At 43.1% G+C, this 21777-nt stretch overlaps 1 protein-coding gene across 1 annotated transcript in view; it reads right to left on the bottom strand.

The window, feature by feature from the left end:
- The window catches only part of LOC121645095 (zinc finger protein 397-like), an 89266-nt gene extending 68433 nt beyond the window's left edge, over window positions 1-20833 (bottom strand). The window contains exons 1-3 of the mRNA XM_041993454.1: window positions 20512-20833; window positions 15068-15248; window positions 1830-1972 (exon numbers count right to left, since the gene is read on the bottom strand). Of these exons, the coding sequence (XP_041849388.1) occupies window positions 1830-1972; window positions 15068-15248; window positions 20512-20683 (496 nt within the window). The 5' untranslated portion in view covers window positions 20684-20833. The remainder of the gene's footprint in view (window positions 1-1829; window positions 1973-15067; window positions 15249-20511) is intronic.
- Between the last annotated feature and the right edge of the window lie 944 nt (window positions 20834-21777).

Below are 21777 nucleotides of genomic sequence, written 5' to 3'. Positions count from 1 at the left end.
TAAGATTACATAGATTCCGTGATTCAAAGTAAATAAATAAATCATATTATCAAGAGGAGCCTTACCCATAGGCCTCCCCTTGGCAGAGCAAATTTGTTCAGCACGATACAGCAACCAGATTATCACTTTGCTGCTATGATGCTGGACAGGAAAAGTTAAAAAAAAAACAAAATAAATTACTATAGATGACAAATAATGCAAGAAATACATTTACTATAAATTTTTGAGAAGTTAATGTAAAAGATGCTAAATTAAGAGCCAATCGGGAGCCAAAGGAGCCGGCTCTTTGAAAAGAGCCGAACATCCCACCACTAGTACATACAGTTGTAATGGATGCTACCGTGGAGAGGGATGTTGTTAGGAAGGTAAAAAAATAAAAAATAAAAATCTTTTCATTCATTCTCTGTACCGCTTAGTCCATTAAGGGTCGCAGGTAAGCTGCAGCCTATCCCAGCATGAACAGGTGAGAGGCAGGGCCAACACATGGGGGACAAACAACCATTCACACTCACACACACTCCTATAGAGAATTTAGAGTCATTAATTAACATGCATGTGTTTGGACGGAGTACCTGGAAAGAACCCACAAACTCCACACAGAAAGGCCACCGCCCTCAAGGTTCCAACCTCCGTGCAGCCAAGACGTTCTTTGTTTTTTAAGTTTAATATTATTAAATGTAATTCTTTTTTTTAATTACGAGTCTGGAACATGTCACAACACTTTTAACTTTTTTAAATGTTTATGTCGACACTCTTCGTTAATAAACATTAATATCTGACAGGAAGCCAGCGCGGGATCCTCCAGCAGCAGTTACGTACGTTTCATTTTCAGCCTGGTCATGAAACGGAGGCGATCATCTCCTGCTCTGAATGCTGCTCTACTGCGTGAGGAACAAGCCTCTTCTGAGTGCTTCTGGACGGGGGAGGGGTTGGCGCAGCCCCCCTCCTCACTGAAGAGTAAACTATACGCTCTTTCACGTCAGTCTACAAAAATCCAGAAAAAGTCGCTGGATTTGTCGCTAGTCGTTTTTTAAAAAATGGCTAGAGGTGAATGAAAACTCGCTAAATACAGTGATGAAGTCGCTACGTTGGCAATAGAGCTGCAACTAATAACTATTCTGATGGTCGATTAGTCACCGACTATTAAAACGACTAGTCGACCAATCGGATTATGAATCTCATGATTATTATAAATGGATCTTATTTCACTTTCAGCTTTGAAATCTTGCATGAGGTTGTTATGTAAGTCCGACGTTCCTCCTCTTTAAATGTTCGAGTGTTGCAGACGTACTTCCGTCGTACACAAGGTCCGCTTTACAAACCTCACATGTATTTAATTTATTTTATAAGTTTAACGTGAAGTTGTAACAGACTTTTGACGTCCTCTGCCACCGTTTTGCTCCCTAGTTCGCCGCCATATTTTTCCTCTGGCGGACTTTATTGCGCATGTGCAACTCTCAGCAGAGATAAAAAAAGAAGACGATGTCTCACTCTGTAGTTTTTTTTTTTTTTGCAGACAATAGATGACGGCTAAATTCGTTGACGAGTATTTTTATTGTCGACAACATCGACTAATCGTTGCAGCCCTAGTTGGCAGCACTGAGTACAACCAGCTGCCGGCTGTTAAAGGGGTGTGTTACTGCGCCCTTGTTATTTAGGCAGCTTAATGAAGCTTTGGCCTTGCGTTGGCCTCCTGGTGGTTGGCAGACTACAGGGTGAGAATGTACGTGATCAGAGATGCAGCAGAGACGCACTTTGAATGTAAATATCAGGTGAATTTAATTGTGGCCAAAATCGGATTAATTGTGCAGCCCTACTAGTCAGGATACCTCCAGGACGCCTCCCTGATGAGGTGTTCGGGCATGTCCCATCTGGAGGAGGCCGCGGGGAAGACCCAGGACATGCTGGACGGACGACATCTCTCGGCTGGCCTGGGAACGCCTCGGGATTCCCCTGGATGAGCTGTTGAAATTTTACAGTTTCATCCTTCAGCCAAAGCTGCTCTTCCTCCTGACTGCTGAGGAGTTCCTCCTCTTCCTCTTTAATACGAGCAGACTCTGGTTGCTCCTGGTCCAGGTTTGAGTTCTGGTTGCACAGCTGCGGGTCATCTTGAAGAGCTTCATCCACCTTGTAGACATATTGATGTGGAACCTCTGGAGGGATAAAGGGACAAATGAAAAACATGAAGAAAGATTTTAGTTTAGGTTAATTACTAGGGTTCCTAAAAAATAAACTTTTTTATACTTTTACTCGTTCCAGACTCTTGGTAGTTTTTCTCAGTTTGGGGACTGTGGGTAGAGACCGAAAGAACAAGATCCCGAGTACAAGCGGCCGAAATGAGTTTCCTCCGCAGGGTGGCCGGACTCTCCCTTAGAGATAGGGTGAGAAGCTCGGTGGTCCGGGAGGGGATCAGAGTACAGCCGCTGCTCCTCCACATCCAGAGGAGCCAGATGAGGTGGCTCGGGCATCTGGTTAGGATGCTTCCTGGACGCCTCCCTGGTGAGGTGTTCCAGGCACGTCCCACCGGAAAGAGGCCCCGAGGAAGACCCAGGACACGCTGGACGGACTACATCTCTCGGCTGACCTGGGAACGCCTCAGGATTCCCCTGGATGAGCTGATGAATGTGCCGGGGAGAGGGAAGTCTGGGTTTCCCTGCTGAGGCAGCTGCCCCCGCAACCCGACCCCGGATAAGGATGGACGGAGGAACGGATGGATGGGCTGGGTTTGACAAACCAATTTTTTATTTTAATTATTAAAATAAAATAAGATTATTACAGTAATCTGATTACTGCCAGATAACTGATTTTGATTGTCAAGTAGATGCACTCAGTGTTTTATATATTAAAAAGTTAACTGAGATCATCTTTAATATTGAAGAAAAACAGGTGATGTTACATAATCAGGTATAAATGAATCGATATCAAATCAGATTTAATTGAAATTGAATTGAAATAGGTTGTTGTGAATGGAATTGATTCAGGAAATTAGTGACGACATCCAGCCCTGATATATACGTGTGAGCAGGACGGCAGGACCTGGGCCGGCATTGAAAGCCTCGATCGGTTCTGCTGTCCGACCTGTTGTGTGCATGCGTGGTGTCGGAACAGCTCTAGTATGTTGATGCTAGCAAGCCACGTTCCGTCCCACAACTTTGGCTCGCTGACCCGGCATTTAAAGACCGGCTTTAGCCGGTCATGGGGAACGATCGGGAAGCTTTTTGTAAAGTGTGCAGGAAAACCAATAATGTGACCTGGAACGGTGTCACAGCGATCATATCACATGGTTTTTGGTGCAACTGCAAACAACCACCTGGTTTGTTGCTGTACTGTTCCATCTCCCATCAGCCCAAACATAAAAGCTACTGGTTATTCCAGCCTTGGACATACAGGGTCTATATGGGATTTCCTGCTACCACAGAGAAAATACCACTTCATTTTATGTGCTGTGTTAAAGTGACAGGTGGATATTTCAGTACTGCTGCTGCTCAGCTAAACTAGTCTGTACACGTAGGCTACCGTCCACATCTGTCCACATCTGTCCTGGTCCAGCTCAGAAACAGCTGTAAACTGGGCCAATGAGGAACATTTTCTTAGTCCAGGTTAAAGCTGATGAGGAGACTTTGTGACTTCATCAGTGTGTTTATCTGGCTGGAAATCTGCTTGTTGGCTTATTTTACTGCATGAAATCTTTGGTGGGTCCTGCTGGACCAAACAGACCTCCACAGGTGGGCTGCTGCATGGAAAAGTTTAATATGTTTAATATGCCTTAAATTGTAATGTTTTATTTTAGGATTAAAACACTGCTCTTTTAAAATAATGTAAAACATAAAAGAACCAGTCTTTTGAACGACTCTTTGAAGTGACGACTCCCGAATGAACGACTCGTTTCAAAGAGCCATAAGTCCCATCACTACAAAACACACTCATTTTAAATGGGAACATCATCTTCCCCAAATAAAGATGAAAATTAAGCTTTTTTTCCTGAAAGGACCAAATTATCAGTCAGTTTTAGGTATTTACCCAGTAAGAACATGTGAAGTTCACTTACTTACCCGGTAACTGCAGCTAGTTCAAATGGGTAAATACGAGGAAACTACTGTTCAACAGCTTCATAATTACTCTGGATTTACCCATGAAGTTCTTAGTAGCAGCAACACATGACGGTAACTACAGAAACATGTCAGTAAAAACGTAGAAAGAAAGAAGTGTTGAAGTACAGTGAAAAGCTTCTATTATTTCCTGCTAACTACGTCCCTGCAAATATCTGCATTGGGGTGGTAGAGATGTGAAACGTCTGCAACCAGCCCACAGTGGCATCTCAGCGTCTCTCTTAGTGTTTCTGCCTGAAACTGCAGCTGCAGCATCATTTTCCTCTCAGTCTAAAACTAAATGCTGCCACGTGGACTACAGATGGGAATTAGTGAGAAGGCTGGAATCTGCTACAGAGCATCTTTACCTTGTGGATCAGGTTTTCTACATGGTCCCTGACAAATAAAGCAAATAAATCTAAACTAAATGTACCGTAGAGCTCTGATCAGGATCCTCCATGAGTCCATGTGTTAGTTCATTCAGACCATCCCAGTGTTTCATACCTGTTCTGATTAACTTTATCTGTGGATTCCAGGTGATATCCAGCAGTCTGCGCTGACGATCGATCTCTTCTTCGTACTGGACGATGGTTTTTTCAAACTCTGTGAATATTTCTTCAGCAGCAGCAGTTAGTCGCTCGCTGATAAACTCTCTCAGATGCTGAACTGAAGACATTGTTGCTGAAACACTGAAATATTCAGCTGAGAGACGACAACACAACCGTCTTCCTGCTCCGTCCTCACACGAGGAAAGCTAACGATGCTGCTAGCGGCTTGTTTACTTCCGGTTGGTGTCACACTGGGAAGTTCCGGCAGCAGAAGAGGAAGTCAACCTTTTATTCCGCTTTGTATTGGAAACATTACTTACTTCAATGTACTTACTTAAATATAATTTAACCGTAGTACTTACCTAAATATAATTTAATTAAATACACCAATGACATCAGAAACTAATGTTTAACCCTTTATAGGGATTTAATCTTTGTCCAATTACAAGACGTTTGAGAGCTAATCTGAATGTATAAATAAAACCTAAAAGCACTCAGAGACCACAGACCTCCACCAAGCCATTGTAATGTGTTCCCAGTGATTTTAGACATTAACTTTGAGCCAGAATCTCTTGGTAAAATTATCCCTACCTCCCCATAGTAAGGAATCCTTTAAAGAAAATCCTGCATCCTGATCCAGATCACCCCTAAAATCCAATCCCTTGTTTCTTTTCAATTTTTGACATTTCCAGAAAATTTAATCATATCTGTCCATTTTTTTAGTTATGTTCCTAACAGACAAAGCAACGCTGCTGAAAACATGACCTCTACTTTGGTGGAGGTAATAATTTAAAGTGATTATGGTTTTCTCTCAGCTTTTTTCAGACACCTGCAGGATGACACACTTTCTCCTCTCCAGGCTGTAGAGCTCTGTGGTAATCAGTCTTTATGTCAGACTGGTTTGAGCTGACAGAAATGCTGCACTAACTCAGATAAAACTAGAACTGTGCTGAGCAGAAAAGCAGCTCAGGTTCATGAGTCTCCTCCTACTGTTTGACTGCAGCTGTGAACATCAGACCAAACACAAAACCTCTCACAGATAATTCATCCTGAACTCCAGGTCCACCATTTCTCCTCTGGAAACATGGAAACACTGGCTGTGATTTTCTTCTTTTCAGCTCTCGTAGGTACGTATGTTTGTAAGAAGAAAACCTGGAAAACAACCAGGTTAAAAAACTACAGATAGAGTTTGGATTCTCATTGAAGTGAAATCTGACTTTAGATCAGAGCTGGAAATAAAACATGTGGTCTGATCAGCAGGTAACAGCCTGGAAGATGATATAACTCCCAGCAGAGCTGAAGTGTTTTCATCAGAGGGTCAAAGAGAAACTCTGTCCTGTAACTACTCAGTTGCAGCTCAGAACCTGCAGTGGTATCGACAGGATCCTGGATCAGGTCCTCAGTTCCTTCTCCTCATCACTGATTCAACAAGTCAAACTGTGGTGGAAGTAGAACCTCCATACCCTGGACTGACTGTAGAACTGAAGAGGGACAGAAAACAAGTAGATCTGGAGATCTCCTCTGCTGCAGTGTCTGACTCTGCTGTGTACTACTGTGCTCTGCAGCCCACAGTGACAGGAAACAGCAAAACTCTGTACAAAAACCTTTGGAGCAAAGACAACGCAATACTCCACAACGTCCACTAGAGGGCCTCACACACTTTTAAAGCTCTGATTGTTGACACAGAAGAGAATAAAGAACACATTAGTGTCTTTGCTTCATTGTTTAAGTCATTGTGATTAAATTATTTATCAGTTAACCAGCAAACAAAGCAATGAGCCACAAACGCCTCTTATACAGCTGTTGTTCCTGCGATGCCTAAATGTGTGGCAGCTGTAGAGGAGGTTACCGCCACGACAGGCACCGACGACACTGCAACTACAGCTGCAGCTGGCCGCCTCGACAATAGCGGCACGGAACACAGCCCACTCAGACTCATTGTCTGCTTCACCCGGGACATGGTTGAAGCTCTGCTGGAGATGGGAGTTGAAACTCTTTCTGACAGGGGACTCTGCCAGAGGTTCCCAGCAGAACCTCACAGCATGCTTGGCTCTGCCAGGCATGACCAGCATCCTCCCCCACCATCTGAGACAACTCACCACCAGGTGGTGATCAGATGATAGCTCCACCCCTCTCTTCACCCGAGTGGCCAAGACATGCAGCCACAAATCCAACGATACGTCTACAAAGTTGATCATCGAACTGCGGCCTAGAGTGTCCTGCTGCCAAGTGCACATGTGGACACTCTAATGCCTGAACAAGGTGTGGACAATATATGACGAGGACAGAAGTCCAACAACAAAACACCACTCGGATTCAGATCAGGGGGACCATTCCTCCCAATCACACCCCTCCAGGTCTCCCTGTCATTGCCCAAGGGCATCTGGTCCAGTCAGTGCTGGTGGTTGTGGTTGTCTTTAGATGCCATCGGCCTCACTGTGGCAGGGAAGAAACTTTTATAAAAGCGAGTTTAGTGAGTGATGATGCTGTCCACTCTATTGCATCTCAGACTGGATGTGGACTGTTTTTGCCTCAGGAGTGTGCGTGCTTGATGGTGTGTGTCTTTTATGATGTTGTGTGTCTTCTTGCGGCATTGTGTGTTGTCACGTCCATGGAAGGAAGTTTTTCTTCATCTGTTTTCTTGCTTACTGATCATGTTGTGAAGGACGTCCAGCGCAGCTTCCTCCTTAGCGGAGGGACGTACACAACAACGTTTAAACCTTCAACCATTCAGAGCTTTATGAAGGAAAAACAGCTTTTCTAATGAACACGTTGACAGTCAGGAAGTCAGTGCAGAGACCTCAGGACTGGACCCATATGATCCATTTTCCCGTCTGAGAGGGGAACTCTAAACTCTCTGGAAAGACTTTGTTGGCAAATAGATCCAGCAGGTTGAGTCTCAGATGCTGGATCCTGTTTCCAGGTTGATCTGACTGACTGGATCCAGTGAAGCGGATGACTGGTGTTTTCCAGAGTGGTGCTGAGTGACGTTAATAACTGCACATGCACTGATTTAGATCCGTTCTCTTCTGCTTTTACAGACTGACCATTCGCTGTCTGCTTGATGGCTGCTGATCTTCAGACCAACACAGGATCTTAAAGGAATCTTTTCTCCTCCACGTCTCCTCTTGCAGCTCAGGCTGGACACATGAACCAGCATCTGCTTCCTTCTCTAGCTGACCAGCTTCTCACCAGTTACTTCATTCGCTTCTTATCACTCCATTAGATGGACATTCTGACATGAAGAACACTTCCATTCATTTCAGAGGGAAATTAGAAAAGTGTAATCAGAGTATTTGTGCAGGTGATAGAAACTCACCTCCATGTGCTTTACACAGCAGGAGGATGTTATGCAGCAGTGGATTCACCACGTTGTAGCTTGTTAGACCAATGTTTGCATTTTAATTCATTCCTTAAACTCGGCCTCATTGATCTACCTGGAAATTGTGGGAAGTGTAAATTTTTACATCTGGATTATTAAACTAAAATGAAATGAGCAGCAGATCTTTTACAGGACGGCTGTTTCACACCTTAATGGTTTGTACCTTTTAAAAGCTGATTCCTTCTCATTTTAACACAATAAAGCTTCTCACCTGTGTCAGGTTTTATGTGAAGATTATAAACCTCCTGATGATGATGATGATGATGATGATGATGATGACGATGATGGTGATGAAGACAGAGAGAGGAGGAGCTCCACCAGTGAATGTGAAAGGCTTCATGGTGGAAGTGAAGAGCTGCTGTGTTCTCTCTGTTCTTCATTCAGTACAAGTGAAAATCATGTTGCTGCTCTTCATCTGGATGATGATGGTCTCCTTTCAAACTGGTAAGTCATGAACAGATGGAGCTAAATGTAAGTGAAGAGGCATCAAAGAAACATTTCATGATGCTTGTCTTCTATTTTAATAGAAATAAACTAGTTTAAAGATGCAGAATTAAAATGCAAACATGATGGTGAAATCTATCTTTGTTTCCAGGATCCTCTGAGGATTTACTGACACCATTTAAAGAAGTATGGATGGGTTTGGAAGGAGACCACCTGACTCTCTCCTGCAACTATTCAGGCTCTCCATATAATCTCTACTGGTACCAACAGAAGTCCACTTCCCCTCCACAGCTGGTCATTGCAGGACTTTCAGATACTACAGAGAAAAGGTTTTCTTTAAAACATAACAGAGAGAAAAAGGAGTTTCATCTGCAGATCACCACCACTGAAGTGTCTGACTCTGCTGTGTACTACTGTGCTGTGAAGCCCACAGTGACAGGAAACAGCAAAACTCTGTACAAAAACCTTTGGAGCAAAGACAACGTAATACTCCACAATGTCCACTAGAGGGCCTCACACACTGTTAAAGCTCTGAAATGTTGACACAGAAGAGAGTAAAGAACACATTAGTGTCTTTGCTTCATTGTTTAAGTCAGTGTGATTAAATTATTTATCAGTTAACCAGCAAACAAAGCAATGAGCCACAAACGCCTCTTATACAGCTGTTGTTCCTGCGATGCCTAAATGTGTGGCAGCTGTAGAAGCAGGAAGGAATTTAGACTGAAGGAAATACTCAAACATTATGTTTATTCTTGTAACTGAACAAGTTAACATGCTGAAGCTTTTCAGTACAAACTTATGAACACATGAATATTCAGTGAAACATAATCTCCATACAGGAATATTCCAGCATACAGGGATTCCACAACATGAGAGTTAAACAGGAAAAAATAACACTACACTTGTGGAAACTTATTTTAGGAAAGTTGAAGTAACATAAATAGACCTTTATTGTCATTTTATATAGTACAATGAAATTGGAAGTAATAAACAACAGACGATGTCCTGGATGAGTTTTGTCCTAAATTATATCTCGCGCTTTCTTGAGGCACCGAGAGGTGTACAGTTCATCCAAGGAAGGCAGAGGGCAGCGATGGTTTTCTGGGCAGTGGTGAGGACCTTCTGGAGCCATTTTCTCTGTGCTGCTGTGCAGCTGCAAACCAAACACACAGACAGTACGTCAGCACAGACTCTACAGAGCAGTGGTAGAAAGACAAAAGCAGCTTTTGTGGCAGCTGGTTCTTCCTGAGAAGTCTCATGTAGTAAAGTCTCTGCTGGGCCTTCGTAACCACTGCAGAGGTGTTAGCGCTCCAGGTCAGGTCCTCCCGATCTGAACGCCCAGAAATGGGAAGGTGGAGACCCTCTCCACATCGTCCCCGCTGACGAGTGATGGCTGGATGTCTGTTTTCTTCCTCCTGAAGTCTATGACCAGCTCCGTTGTCTTGGTGGTGTTAAGGACCAGGCTATTGTCCCTACACCACCCGGTCAGCTGCTCCACCTCATCCCTGTAAGCAGACTCGTCCCCCTCCTCCGAGATGAGTCCCACCACTGTGGTGTCATCTGCAAACCTAATGATGGTTCATTTGTTTATTTATTCATTAGGATCCCCATTAGCTTCCACAAAGTGGTTGCTAGTCTTCTGGGGTCCTAGCAACACCAATAAAAAAGATTCCTAGATCAATACAATACAAAAATAATAAAACAGAAACCGCATAACAACACACATTAATCAACAGCTCAATCGCTGTATATATAAATCAACCAACCACCAATAAACCAATACAAAGATCAATATGACACTATAACATAAAACAGAAGCCAGCAGCATGACACTAATCGACAGATAAATCACAGTACATAAAAATTCAAGCAACAGTAACCAAATTAATTAAAAAATATTTGTTTTTAAGTAACTTTTAAAAAGATAATTTATTTTTGGTGTGTCTAACATTAAAAGGGAGTTTATTCCAAGCCAGTGAAGCCCTATAATGTACCGTCTTAATCATAGCATTACTTAGTGGTTTTGGAACCACCAAATGACCAGTGCTCAGTTGTTGGGTTTTATGACTGTGGCAAGACTCTAAAAATTTTATCTGCTCCTGAAAAGCACGTGGAGTACCTTTCCAAATCACATTGTGCATAAACTTCATAAGTAAATATTTTAATTTGATATTTACAGTTAACCTTGATAGTTTCTTATAAACTAAATTGGCCCAAAATCTTGCAGCTCTGTTCTGATCAATTTGAAGTTTGCTAAGATGCGTAGCAGCGGCAGCTGACCAGATAACATTCCCGATGCCCCCTGACTTGACGCCTGTACATTGGGGAGAGCATTCCTTCCAGGGGCTCCCTCGTTCTGTTTGGGGACTTCTATGCTCACGTGGGCAATGACAGTAAGACCTGGAGGGGCGTGATTGATCTGAATTCGGGTGGTGTTTTGTTATTGGACTTCTGTGCTTGTCCATTATGAACACCTTCAGGCATAAGTATCCACATGTGCACTTGGCACTAGGAAACTCTAGGCCACAGTTCGATGATCGACTTTGTAGTCATATCATTGGACTTGCAGCCGCATGTCTTGGACACTCGGGTGAAGAGACGGGCGGTGAGTTGGCTCAGATGGTGGGGGAGGATGCCGGCCAGGCCTGGTAGATCGAAACATGTTGTGAGGGTCTGCTGGGAATGTCCCCTGTCAGAAACAGTTTCTTCCCATCTCCAAAAGGGCTTCAACAATGTCTCGGGTGAGGCGGGGGACATTGATTCTGAGGTAGGCAGTGTTCCGAGCCTCTATTGTTGAGGCGGCCAGCCGGAGCTGTGGCCGTAAGGTCATCAGTGCCTGTCGTGGTGGTAATCCCTGAACTCGTTGGTGGACACCAGCAGTGAGGGATGCCGTCAAGCTGAAGAAAGAGTCCTGTTGGGCCTTTTTGTCATGTACGACTCCAGAGACAGCTAATGGGTATCAGCAGGCTAAGGAGAATGGGGTTTCGGTGGTTGCTAAGGCAAAATCTCAGGCATGAGAGGAGTTTGGAGAGGCCATGGAGAATGACTTCCAGCTTCGAGAAGATTCTGGTCCACCGTCCAGGAGCTCAGGAGGGGAAAACGGTGCTTCATCAACACTGTGTACAGTGGGGAGGGGGGGCTGCTGACCTCGACTTGGGACATTGTGAGGCGGCAGAGGGAATACTTCGAAGACCTCATCAATCCCACCAACACGTCTTCCAATGAGGAATCAGTCTGGGGACCCTGGTGCTGGCTCTCCCATCTCTGGGGCTGAGGTCTCTGAGGTGGTTAAAAAGCTCCTCATCTCAAGGCCCCGGGGGTGGATGAGGTTTGCCCAGAGTTCCTTAAGGCTCTGGATGCTGTAGTGCTGTCTTGGCTGAGACGCCTATGCAGCATCGGGTTCCCCTGGATTGGCAGACTGGGGGGGTGGTCCCCCTTTTTGAAGAGGAGGTGTGCTCCAACTACAGGGGGATCACACTCCTCAGCCTTCCTGATAAGGTCTATTCAGGGGTGCTGGAGAGGAAGGTATGTTGGATAGTCAAACCTTGGATTGAGGAGGAGCAGTGTGGTTTTCGTCCCGGTTGTGGAACAGTGGACCAGCTCTAGACCCTCTTCAGGGTCTTGGAGGGGGCATGGGAGTTTGCTTAACCAGTCTACATGTGGTTTGTGGACTTGGATAAGGCGTTCGACTGTGTCCTCCAGGGACTCCTGTGGGGGGTAATCCGGGAGTATGGAGTGACAGACCCCCTTGTATGAGCTGTCTGGTCCCTGTACGACAGGTGTCAGAGCTTGGTCCACATTGCCGGCAGTTTCGTTTGACAGGTCTGCAGAGGCAGTGTTAATAAGTTACACACATATTTATTGAATAAAATGAAACAGTTTCTCACCAGGTAATAAATTCATGCTCACTGATTCTTTAAGTTTCTGCTGTTTTTCAACATTAAAACCCAAAGGATCATGCCCAAGACCATGGCCTATGGTCCTGGGTCTTCTTACTTATCAGACCTACTTTTAGATTATGAACCTTCAAGGACCCTGAGATCCTCTGGTACCGGTTCTTGGTTGTTCCCAAAATCAGAACCAAGACTTATGGTGAGGCCTCGTTTCACTACTACGGGCCTCGACTACCAGAGGATCTCAGGGCTGCAGAGACTGTTGATGTTTTTAAAATCAGACTCAAGACCTTTCTTTTTATATAGCAGAATTTAATTTTGATTCAAATTTACTCTTATTTATATATTCGTCTATTTTTACCACCTATGTATATGACCATTTCAGTGTTTTACTGTTTAGTTTTATTGCATTATTTCTCACTCAAGTACAGTATTTTGTTTTATATATAAATATATATATATATATATATATATATATATTCTGAACTCCTTTATTTTATTTTTGTCACACTTATCAGTTCTTATTGTTTATAAGTTTATTTATTGTTGTTTTTATTGTTTAACTCCAGTGTTTCCTCCTGGGGATCCTTCACACTGGTGGCTCCGCCTGCTGTCTGCAGGGTTGTTGCCATGGTGACTGCCCTGGTCTGGGTGGCTGGAGGTTCTGCACTGCAGCCCTGTAGCTGTGGTGCAGACCCCGGCCTGCCCTTACCTGGGTGGTTCCAGGGGGTGTGCACAGGTTTTGTTTGTATGAATGTGAGTTTGTGTGTTTGACTGAGACTTTTTATTCTTTAATTCTTTGATGTGTGTAGGCTTTCAATGTTGGTTTTAATATGCATTTGTTTTTATTATGTATAGCACTTTGTGTATGAAATGTGCTCTATAAATAAAATTTAATTAAATGTGATTCATAGAAATAGACGCTGGTGATGACTATCTTTCTGTTTTACTTGGATGGAGGGTGGAACATTTACTGGGTTAAATAGTGTTTCATGTTTGTACACAAGCAGCATGCCTGCTGTGATGGTCAGAGCGTATGCAGATGATGCATTCATGTTTCTGACTTTCAGTTATCAACCAGAAGTGGATCTGAAGAGAAATCTTCAGTGTTCCAGCTTTCAGTTTAATGTCTGATGCTGCTGAGTTTGGCTGGAACTGGTTCTGTGTTTCAGAAACTAAAGAAGCACCAAACAGATTTCCTCAGAGAACATGTAGATCCTGGTCTGGATCAGGTTTCAGCTTCAGCTGCTTTCTCTGAGGCACAAATAATCTCACTGACTGAGCTCAGCTTTGGGAGGAAAGAAAAGACTAAAATGTGCTTTCGTTAATCTGAACGTATAAATAAAAACTAAAATCACTCAGACCACAGACCTCCATCAAGCCATCGTACCTTTATTTTTCCAGTGATTGTAGGTATTAGTTTAGAATCTAATGGTAAAATTATCCCTACCTCCCCATAGTAAGGAATCCTGGGTCCTGATCCAGATCACTCCTAACATCTGTTCACTTGTTTCATATTCAATTTTTGAATTTTTTTTATTTTTTTGAGATTTTCAGAAAATTTAATCAAAATCTGTTCATTCAGTTTTCAGTGTTTCAGAGTTTCAGAGTTTTATTTCTTCATGCTGGGTTGGACTCTAGCTTCCTGCGACCCTTAATGGACAAAGCGCTGCAGATAATGAATGAATTTATTTGTTCAATGCAGAACATTTTACAGATTAAACAGGTTTTATCAGTCACATACATTCAAAGCAGCTGGAATTTCCTGCCGCCCTTTACATTGTGTTCTGGCTATGAACGAGGACGTTTCCAAAATGTAAAATGAGCCTTTTGACGGCTTTACAAAAAACAAAGGGGGTAAAAAAAGACAACCAAAACTCCTCATTCTCACTTACTTCAATGTAGAGACAAAGGAAGTGAGCCATACGAGCAGCCATACGATATATTTTAGTACGTTAATTGGCAATTATACATTTCCTGAATCCAAGCTGACGTACACGCCGATGTAACTGTGGGAAACATCAAGATGGTGGAGACTAAGTTTGTAAGGGTTTTTGTTTTCCGGCGGGCCTTGAGTTTGACACGTGATTTAGACTGAATCATTTCCCACATATCTTTATAAAAGGTGGCTTTTGACATCCTCTGTCAGAGTTCATGTGGTACTTTAAATGATCAATTTGACTGAAACATTTTCCACATGTTGGACAAGAATACGGCTTCTGTCCTGTGTGAATTTTCATGTGGCTCACCAAATTCTTACTTTGAGTGAAGCATTTTCCACATGTTTGACAAGAATACGGCTTCTCTCCTGAGTGAATCCTCATGTGACTTAACAGAAAACAATTTTGACTGAAACATCTCCCACATATTTGACAAAAAAATGGCCTTTCATCTGTGTGATTTCTTAGATGTACATTCAGCCTACTTTTCATTTTAAATTGTTTCCCACAGAACTTGCAGGAATGTTGTTTCTCATCTCTTTCATTACAATGACTTTCTAACAGAAAGGACTCTCCTACGTTCTCATTTGTCTCCGTTAGACAGCTCTTTTCAGGCTGTGTATCTGCACACGTTGTTGTTCCTGAGTCTTCAACCATGCTTTCCTCTAAAGGTGAATGTTGGTCTGCAGGAGGACTGTAAGAGGGAATATGGTCCCTGTTTGGTTCTGGATCACTGTGACCATCTTCCTCATGAGCAGCCGGTATTGAAAATTGATCAGTTTCATCCTTCAGCCAAAGCTGCTCTTCCTCCTGACTGCTGAGGAGTTCCTCCTCTTCCTCTTTAATACGAGCAGACTCTGGTTGCTCCTGGTCCAGGTTTGAGTTCTGGTTGCACAGCTGCTGGTCTTCTTGAAGAGCTTCATCCACCTTGTAGACATATTGATGTGGAACCTCTGGAGGGATAAAGGGACAAATGAAAAACATGAAGAAAGATTTTAGTTTAGATTAATTACTAGGGTTCCTAAAAAAGAAAAAATAGGACTTAATATTTATATTATTACTTAATCTATTATTATTACTCTAATAACTATTAGATTCACTGAGATTAAAAATCTCTTTTCCAAAAGTTTAATAGCACAGTAAAAATGTACAAACAAACATTTGTTGAATGGGCAGGCCCCCGTTAGCATTAGCTATTGTATTCTATTCTATTCTACAGTCATTTAGCAGATGCTTTTATCCAAAGCGACTAACATTTGAAAGTAAGAACAACACAAGCAATCCAGTTGGATCCAGGTGCTGTCATGTAGAGCTGAAGGTGGCGATCCTTCATCCATGCGGAGATATCAGCAACATGCTAATATTCACATTGAGAAGTTGTGTCATCAGGTGGGAAAGAAAGGAAAAGCTGAGTGTCATCTGCATAACAGTGGTAGGAGAAACCATGAGAGCTAATGATGCACCGAGTGAGGAGGTGTATAGAGAAAAGAGAAGAGGGCCAAGCACGAGCCCTGAGGCACCCCTGTTGTCAGTCTATGTGGTCCACAAGAGGACAGACCCAGACATGTCAAGCTCCGAGAGTGTGGAGAACAGTATATGATGGTTGACCGTGTCAAAGGCAGCAGACAGGTCCAGCAGTATAAGGACTGAGGATTGACCAGCAGATCTGGCAACCCGTAGGGAATCAGTAACTGACAGGAGAACAGTTTCAGTAGAGCGGCCTTGCCTATAGCCAGACTGATATGGATCTAACAGGTTGTTGTCTTGGAGGAACTGTGAGACCTGACTGAAGACGGCACGCTCTAGTAGTTTAGATATGAATGGAAGCAGAGAGACCGGCTGGTAGTTTCCAACCTGGGCTGGGTTGAGTGTGGGTTTCTTCAGCAGCGGGGAACCCGAGCTTGCTTGAAGGCAGAAGGAAAGACACCAGATTTAAGAGAGGAGGTGATAATATGGGTTACTGCAGGTCTGATTGTAGGTAAAATGCTCTGCAGGATGTCAGAGAGAACAGGATCAAGAGGACAGGTTGTGGGTTTTGAGTTGACCAGAAGTTTAGAGACTTGGTCCTCATTTATAGAGAGAGGAAGGAGCAGAGTGAGGCACCAGTAGCTGGTTTGGTAAGGCTGAGTTGGTCCGGCTCAGTGAATTGGTTACTGATGGTAGCTGGTTTGGTAAGGCTGAGTTGGTCCGGCTCAGTGAATTGGTTACTGATGGTAGCAACCTTTTCAGTGAAGTAGGAAGCAAACATTTCTGCAGTCAGCACAGTGGGAGGCTGAGCAGGTGATAGAAGAGAGTTACGACCCGACTCAGGGGTATGATTGGGCGTAACAAAAAGATAACGTCGGGACAGATGTAAAAATTATAATCAGCACATTTTATTGTACACAAGTGAAACAACAAATAAAACCTGCAACGAAAATACACAAAATAAACAAGTGTTGGGGTTCGAGGACCTGCTGAAATAAATATACAAAAAGGTTTAACCAAAACCATATACAAAACCCACCGAGTGCAAACAAAGAAGTAACTAAAACTTGGTGAGGAAACTAAAACCAAACAAAAGAGCAGCAGATCCATAACTAATGTGACGGTTGTCACAAACAAAAACACCAACCTAGCCCAACACCAAACTAAACACAAAACACCCACTATGACAGAACAAAAAAAAGTGTAGCAAAGCTTGAACTAAACTGAGTGTAGAACGGTGAATCCAACCTAAACAGAACCATAACTAAGTCCTCCCACATGACAGCACAAAATGGTCTGACACCAAACGGATCGCCCACACAAAGCACAGCGAACACCCAGTAAACCGTACTACCAAATTTCTGTCAAAATCAGGATGAAACCACCTGCGGCAACCAGTCTCGCCTTGATTCCACAAACACACACACACCCGGTGCACAAAGTGAGGGGAAGCGGCCTGTGCCATTTTCACCCCCCGACTGGCTTCTGCTGCAGCCTTTTCAGCATAGGCTTCTTCTAAGCTGCAGCCTGATTGGTCCGGATCTGACTGGCCAATCAGAAGGGAGGAGACTGAGGTGTGTTGGTTCCAGCCACTCCAGACAGAGCCTCCAAACCAGGCAATCAACGGCAGAACGAGCCGCAGCTGCCAGCAATAGGCAGTGGCCGTAACAAGAGCGTTAAACACCATGAACATGTCGTGTGTTGGGAGCATTGCGGATCTTGTTCTGATAAAAGGCCATCTTGGCTGCCTTTAGGCTGGATGTAAAAATGTTTTGCTGGTACTTTAGTACGTTAGTTGCGAATGTGAGCGGTAATTTGCTGCAAAAGCCTTTACAGACAAATGTAACCCACATGGGTGAATGAAAACATCTGGAAGTGACATCATCTCGGCAAGAAAAGCTGATTGGACGGAGGCAACACAAAAAACCAGTTGTGTATATGTGCTAAGAATTCGCCGAGTCTCGATAAGTCACGCGAGAGTAGGATCACGTTACCGGAAATGAGGACGTATAAAAAAATCTATCTGCAGATTTTATGAATCGATATTGGATTAATTTAATCTGAATCAAAATAAGTTAAACTAATTATCTGGATGCACTTTTTCCTTATTGTTGTTTCTATTTCTTATTCCCTCGTTGTTTGGTTTTAACTGATGTGCCTTCTAAGTAGACTTAATACATGTCTTTAAAAATTGGCACTAAAATGACAAACTGGTACACAGTATGAGATAATTACTGGGGTACTTTAACTCACAGAGAGGAGGTTCTCAGACACCTGGACAGCAACACGCCCTCCCCCTCACCAGTCGTCTCATCAGCCCAGGTAAACAAAGCTCTGAGGAGCATCAACGAGTCCTCAGAGCACGTACCAACGAGCTGACTGACATTCTCACCTCCATATTCAACCTCTCCCTCAACCAGAAAACTTTTCCATTCTGCCTTAAGACCACTACCACGGTCCCCTTCCCAAAAAAGAGCCCCCCAGCTGTCTGAATCACTACAAGCCAGTAACACTTCAATCATTATGAAGTCCTTGGAGAGAGGGGTGCTGACCTACATTCAGACACACTGGACCCCCTGCAGTAGGCCTACCGGTCCAACAGGTCCACCTCAGACGCTACTGCTGCAGCCCTGCACATCCCCCTCTCACACCTGGAGGGTAAAAACTCCTACATCAGGATGCTCTTTATTGACAACATCAATAAAGCATTCAAGCATCGGCATTCAACACGGTCATCCCTCACAAGCTCCCCCACAAACTCTTTTCCCTGGGACTACACCCCATCCTCTGGGACTGGCTCAAAGACTTTCTGACTGGCAGGCCTGAGTCTGTCAGGACTGGGAACAGGACTTCAGCCAGCATCATAACTAACTCTGGTACACCACAGGGGTGTGTCCTCAGTCCCATCCTCTACACCCTGTTCACCCACGACTGTGTGGCCAACCACAAGGACAACACCATCCTGAAGTCTGTGGACTGGACGGCATCTTTTTATGGCATTTAGTGTGGACTCGTGTAGTGCTGGGCGGTATACCGGTTTGCACCGAAAACCGTTTTTTATTTTTGTTATGATATGAATTTTTCATATACCGGCAACACCGGTTTAAATAGCCTAAATATGTCCGGAACGCAGCGCAGTGGTACATTGTTTCACAGGGGACATATTTCATTGCTGCGCAGCTAAACACACATGGAACAGAGCGCGAGTAGTTGTGATGTTGTTGAGCGGGATGAAAATGAACAGGGGAGCCTCTGAACCAGAAGTTGAAGATGATGACCCAGAAGAACTTCTGCCGAAAAAAGGAGCTGTGTCTATTGTCTGGAGGTACTTCGGGTTTATAAGGTCGGACGTGAACCAGACAACAATTTATTGCAAGTGCTGTCAAGCTAAAGTTGTCGCCGGAGGTGGTAACATGAGAAATTTGCTGCATCGCCTTAGCCGTAAACATGCTTTGGAGTACCAGGAGTGCATTAAACTAAAAGCAGCGTCTTCCAGTGACGCTAGAAGACAGGCGAGTCAGAAGTCACTTTTGGAAGCGTTTGCTAAAGGTACGTTTATTTGGTTAATACTTGAATACTGGGTAATGTACCTGGGATTGAAGCAATAGTATTATTGCACATTGTTGCCATTTATTTTTTATTGTCATTTTATTGTATTATTTCTTTTTTGAATAGGGTAGTCTTAACCACTCTACTGCAGTAATTCTTATCACAATAATATGATTAACACAGTATGCACAAGGGAAAAAAAACGTCAAATACCGTGAAACCGACATGATTTTTAAAAATACCGTGATATAGAAATTTGGTCATACCGCCCAGCACTAGACTCGTGTCAAAAACATGAACAATTTTTCTGAATAAAACCATATTTAATGTCCCACCTATTAAACATGTTTAACATGACTTAAACTGTAATGTAGAACTCATCCCAGTGTTTATTTTAGGATTAAAACACTGCTCTTTTAAAATAATGCAAAACATAAAAGAACCAGTCTTTTGAACGACTCTTTGAAGTGACGACTCCCGAATGAACGACTCGTTTCAAAGAGCCATAAGTCCCATCACTACAAAACACACTCATTTTAAATGGGAACATCATCTTCCCCAAATAAAGATGAAAATGAAGCTTTTTTTCCTGAAAGGACCAAATTATCAGTCAGTTTTAGGTATTTACCCAGTAAGAACATGTGAAGTTCACTTACTTACCCGGTAACTGCAGCTAGTTCAAATGGGTAAATACGAGGAAACTACTGTTCAACAGCTTCATAATTACTCTGGATTTACCCATGAAGTTCTTAGTAGCAGCAACACATGACGGTAACTACAGAAACATGTCAGTAAAAACGTAGAAAGAAAGAAGTGTTGAAGTACAGTGAAAAGCTTCTATTATTTCCTGCTAACTACGTCCCTGCAAATATCTGCATTGGGGTGGTAGAGATGTGAAACGTCTGCAACCAGCCCACAGTGGCATCTCAGCGTCTCTCTTAGTGTTTCTGCCTGAAACTGCAGCTGCAGCATCATTTTCCTCTCAGTCTAAAACTAAATGCTGCCACGTGGACTACAGATGGGAATTAGTGAGAACGCTGGAATCTGCTACAGAGCATCTTTACCTTGTGGATCAGGTTTTCTACATGGTCCCTGACAAATAAAGCAAATAAATCTAAACTAAATGTACCGTAGAGCTCTGATCAGGATCCTCCATGAGTCCATGTGTTAGTTCATTCAGACCATCCCAGTGTTTCATACCTGTTCTGATTAACTTTATCTGTGGATTCCAGGTGATATCCAGCAGTCTGCGCTGACGATCGATCTCTTCTTCGTACTGGACGATGGTTTTTTCAAACTCTGTGAATATTTCTTCAGCAGCAGCAGTTAGTCGCTCGCTGATAAACTCTCTCAGATGCTGAACTGAAGACATTGTTGCTGAAACACTCAAATATTCAGCTGAGAGACGACAACACAACCGTCTTCCTGCTCCGTCCTCACACGAGGAAAGCTAACGATGCTGCTAGCGGCTTGTTTACTTCCGGTTGGTGTCACACTGGGACGTTCCGGCAGCAGAAGAGGAAGTCAACCTTTTATTCCGCTTTGTATTGGAAACATTACTTACTTAAATGTACTTACTTAAATATAATTTAACTTCTAAATGTACCGTAGTACTTACCTAAATATAATTTAATTAATAACACCCATGACCTTAGAAACTAATGTTTAACCCTTTATAGTGATTTAATCTTTGTCTAATTACAAGACGTTTGAGAGCTAATCTGAATGTATAAATAAAACCTAAAAGCACTCAGAGACCACAGACCTCCACCAAGCCATTGTAATGTGTTCCCAGTGATTTTAGACATTAACTTTGAGCCAGAATCTGATGGTAAACTTATCCCTAGAAAAAGAAGAAAATCCTGCATCCTGATCCAGATCACCCCTAAAATCTAATCACTTGTTTCTTTTCTATTTTTGACATTTCCAGAAAATTTAATCAAAATCTGTCCATTTTTTTAGTTATGTTGCTAACAGACAAAGCAACGCTGCTGAAAACATGACCTCTACTTTGGTGGAGGTAATAATTTAAAGTGATTATGGTTTTCTCTCAGCTTTTTTCAGACACCTGCAGGATGACACACTTTCTCCTCTCCAGGCTGTAGAGCTCTGTGGTAATCAGTCTTTATGTCAGACTGGTTTGAGCTGACAGAAATGCTGCACTAACTCAGATAAAACTAGAACTGTGCTGAGCAGAAAAGCAGCTCAGGTTCATGAGTCTCCTCCTACTGTTTGACTGCAGCTGTGAACATCAGACCAAACACAAAACCTCTCACAGATAATTCATCCTGAACTCCAGGTCCACCATTTCTCCTCTGGAAACATGGAAACACTGGCTGTGATTTGCTTCTTTTCAGCTCTCGTAGGTACGTATGTTTGTAAGAAGAAAACCTGGAAAACAACCAGGTTAAAAACTACAGATAGAGTTTGGATTCTCATTGAAGTGAAATGTGACTTTAGATCAGA

Source organism: Melanotaenia boesemani, chromosome 8 (genome assembly GCF_017639745.1).
Source record: "Melanotaenia boesemani isolate fMelBoe1 chromosome 8, fMelBoe1.pri, whole genome shotgun sequence".
Taxonomy (NCBI): domain Eukaryota; kingdom Metazoa; phylum Chordata; class Actinopteri; order Atheriniformes; family Melanotaeniidae; genus Melanotaenia; species Melanotaenia boesemani.
This window is presented reverse-complemented; position numbering and strand designations above follow the sequence as displayed.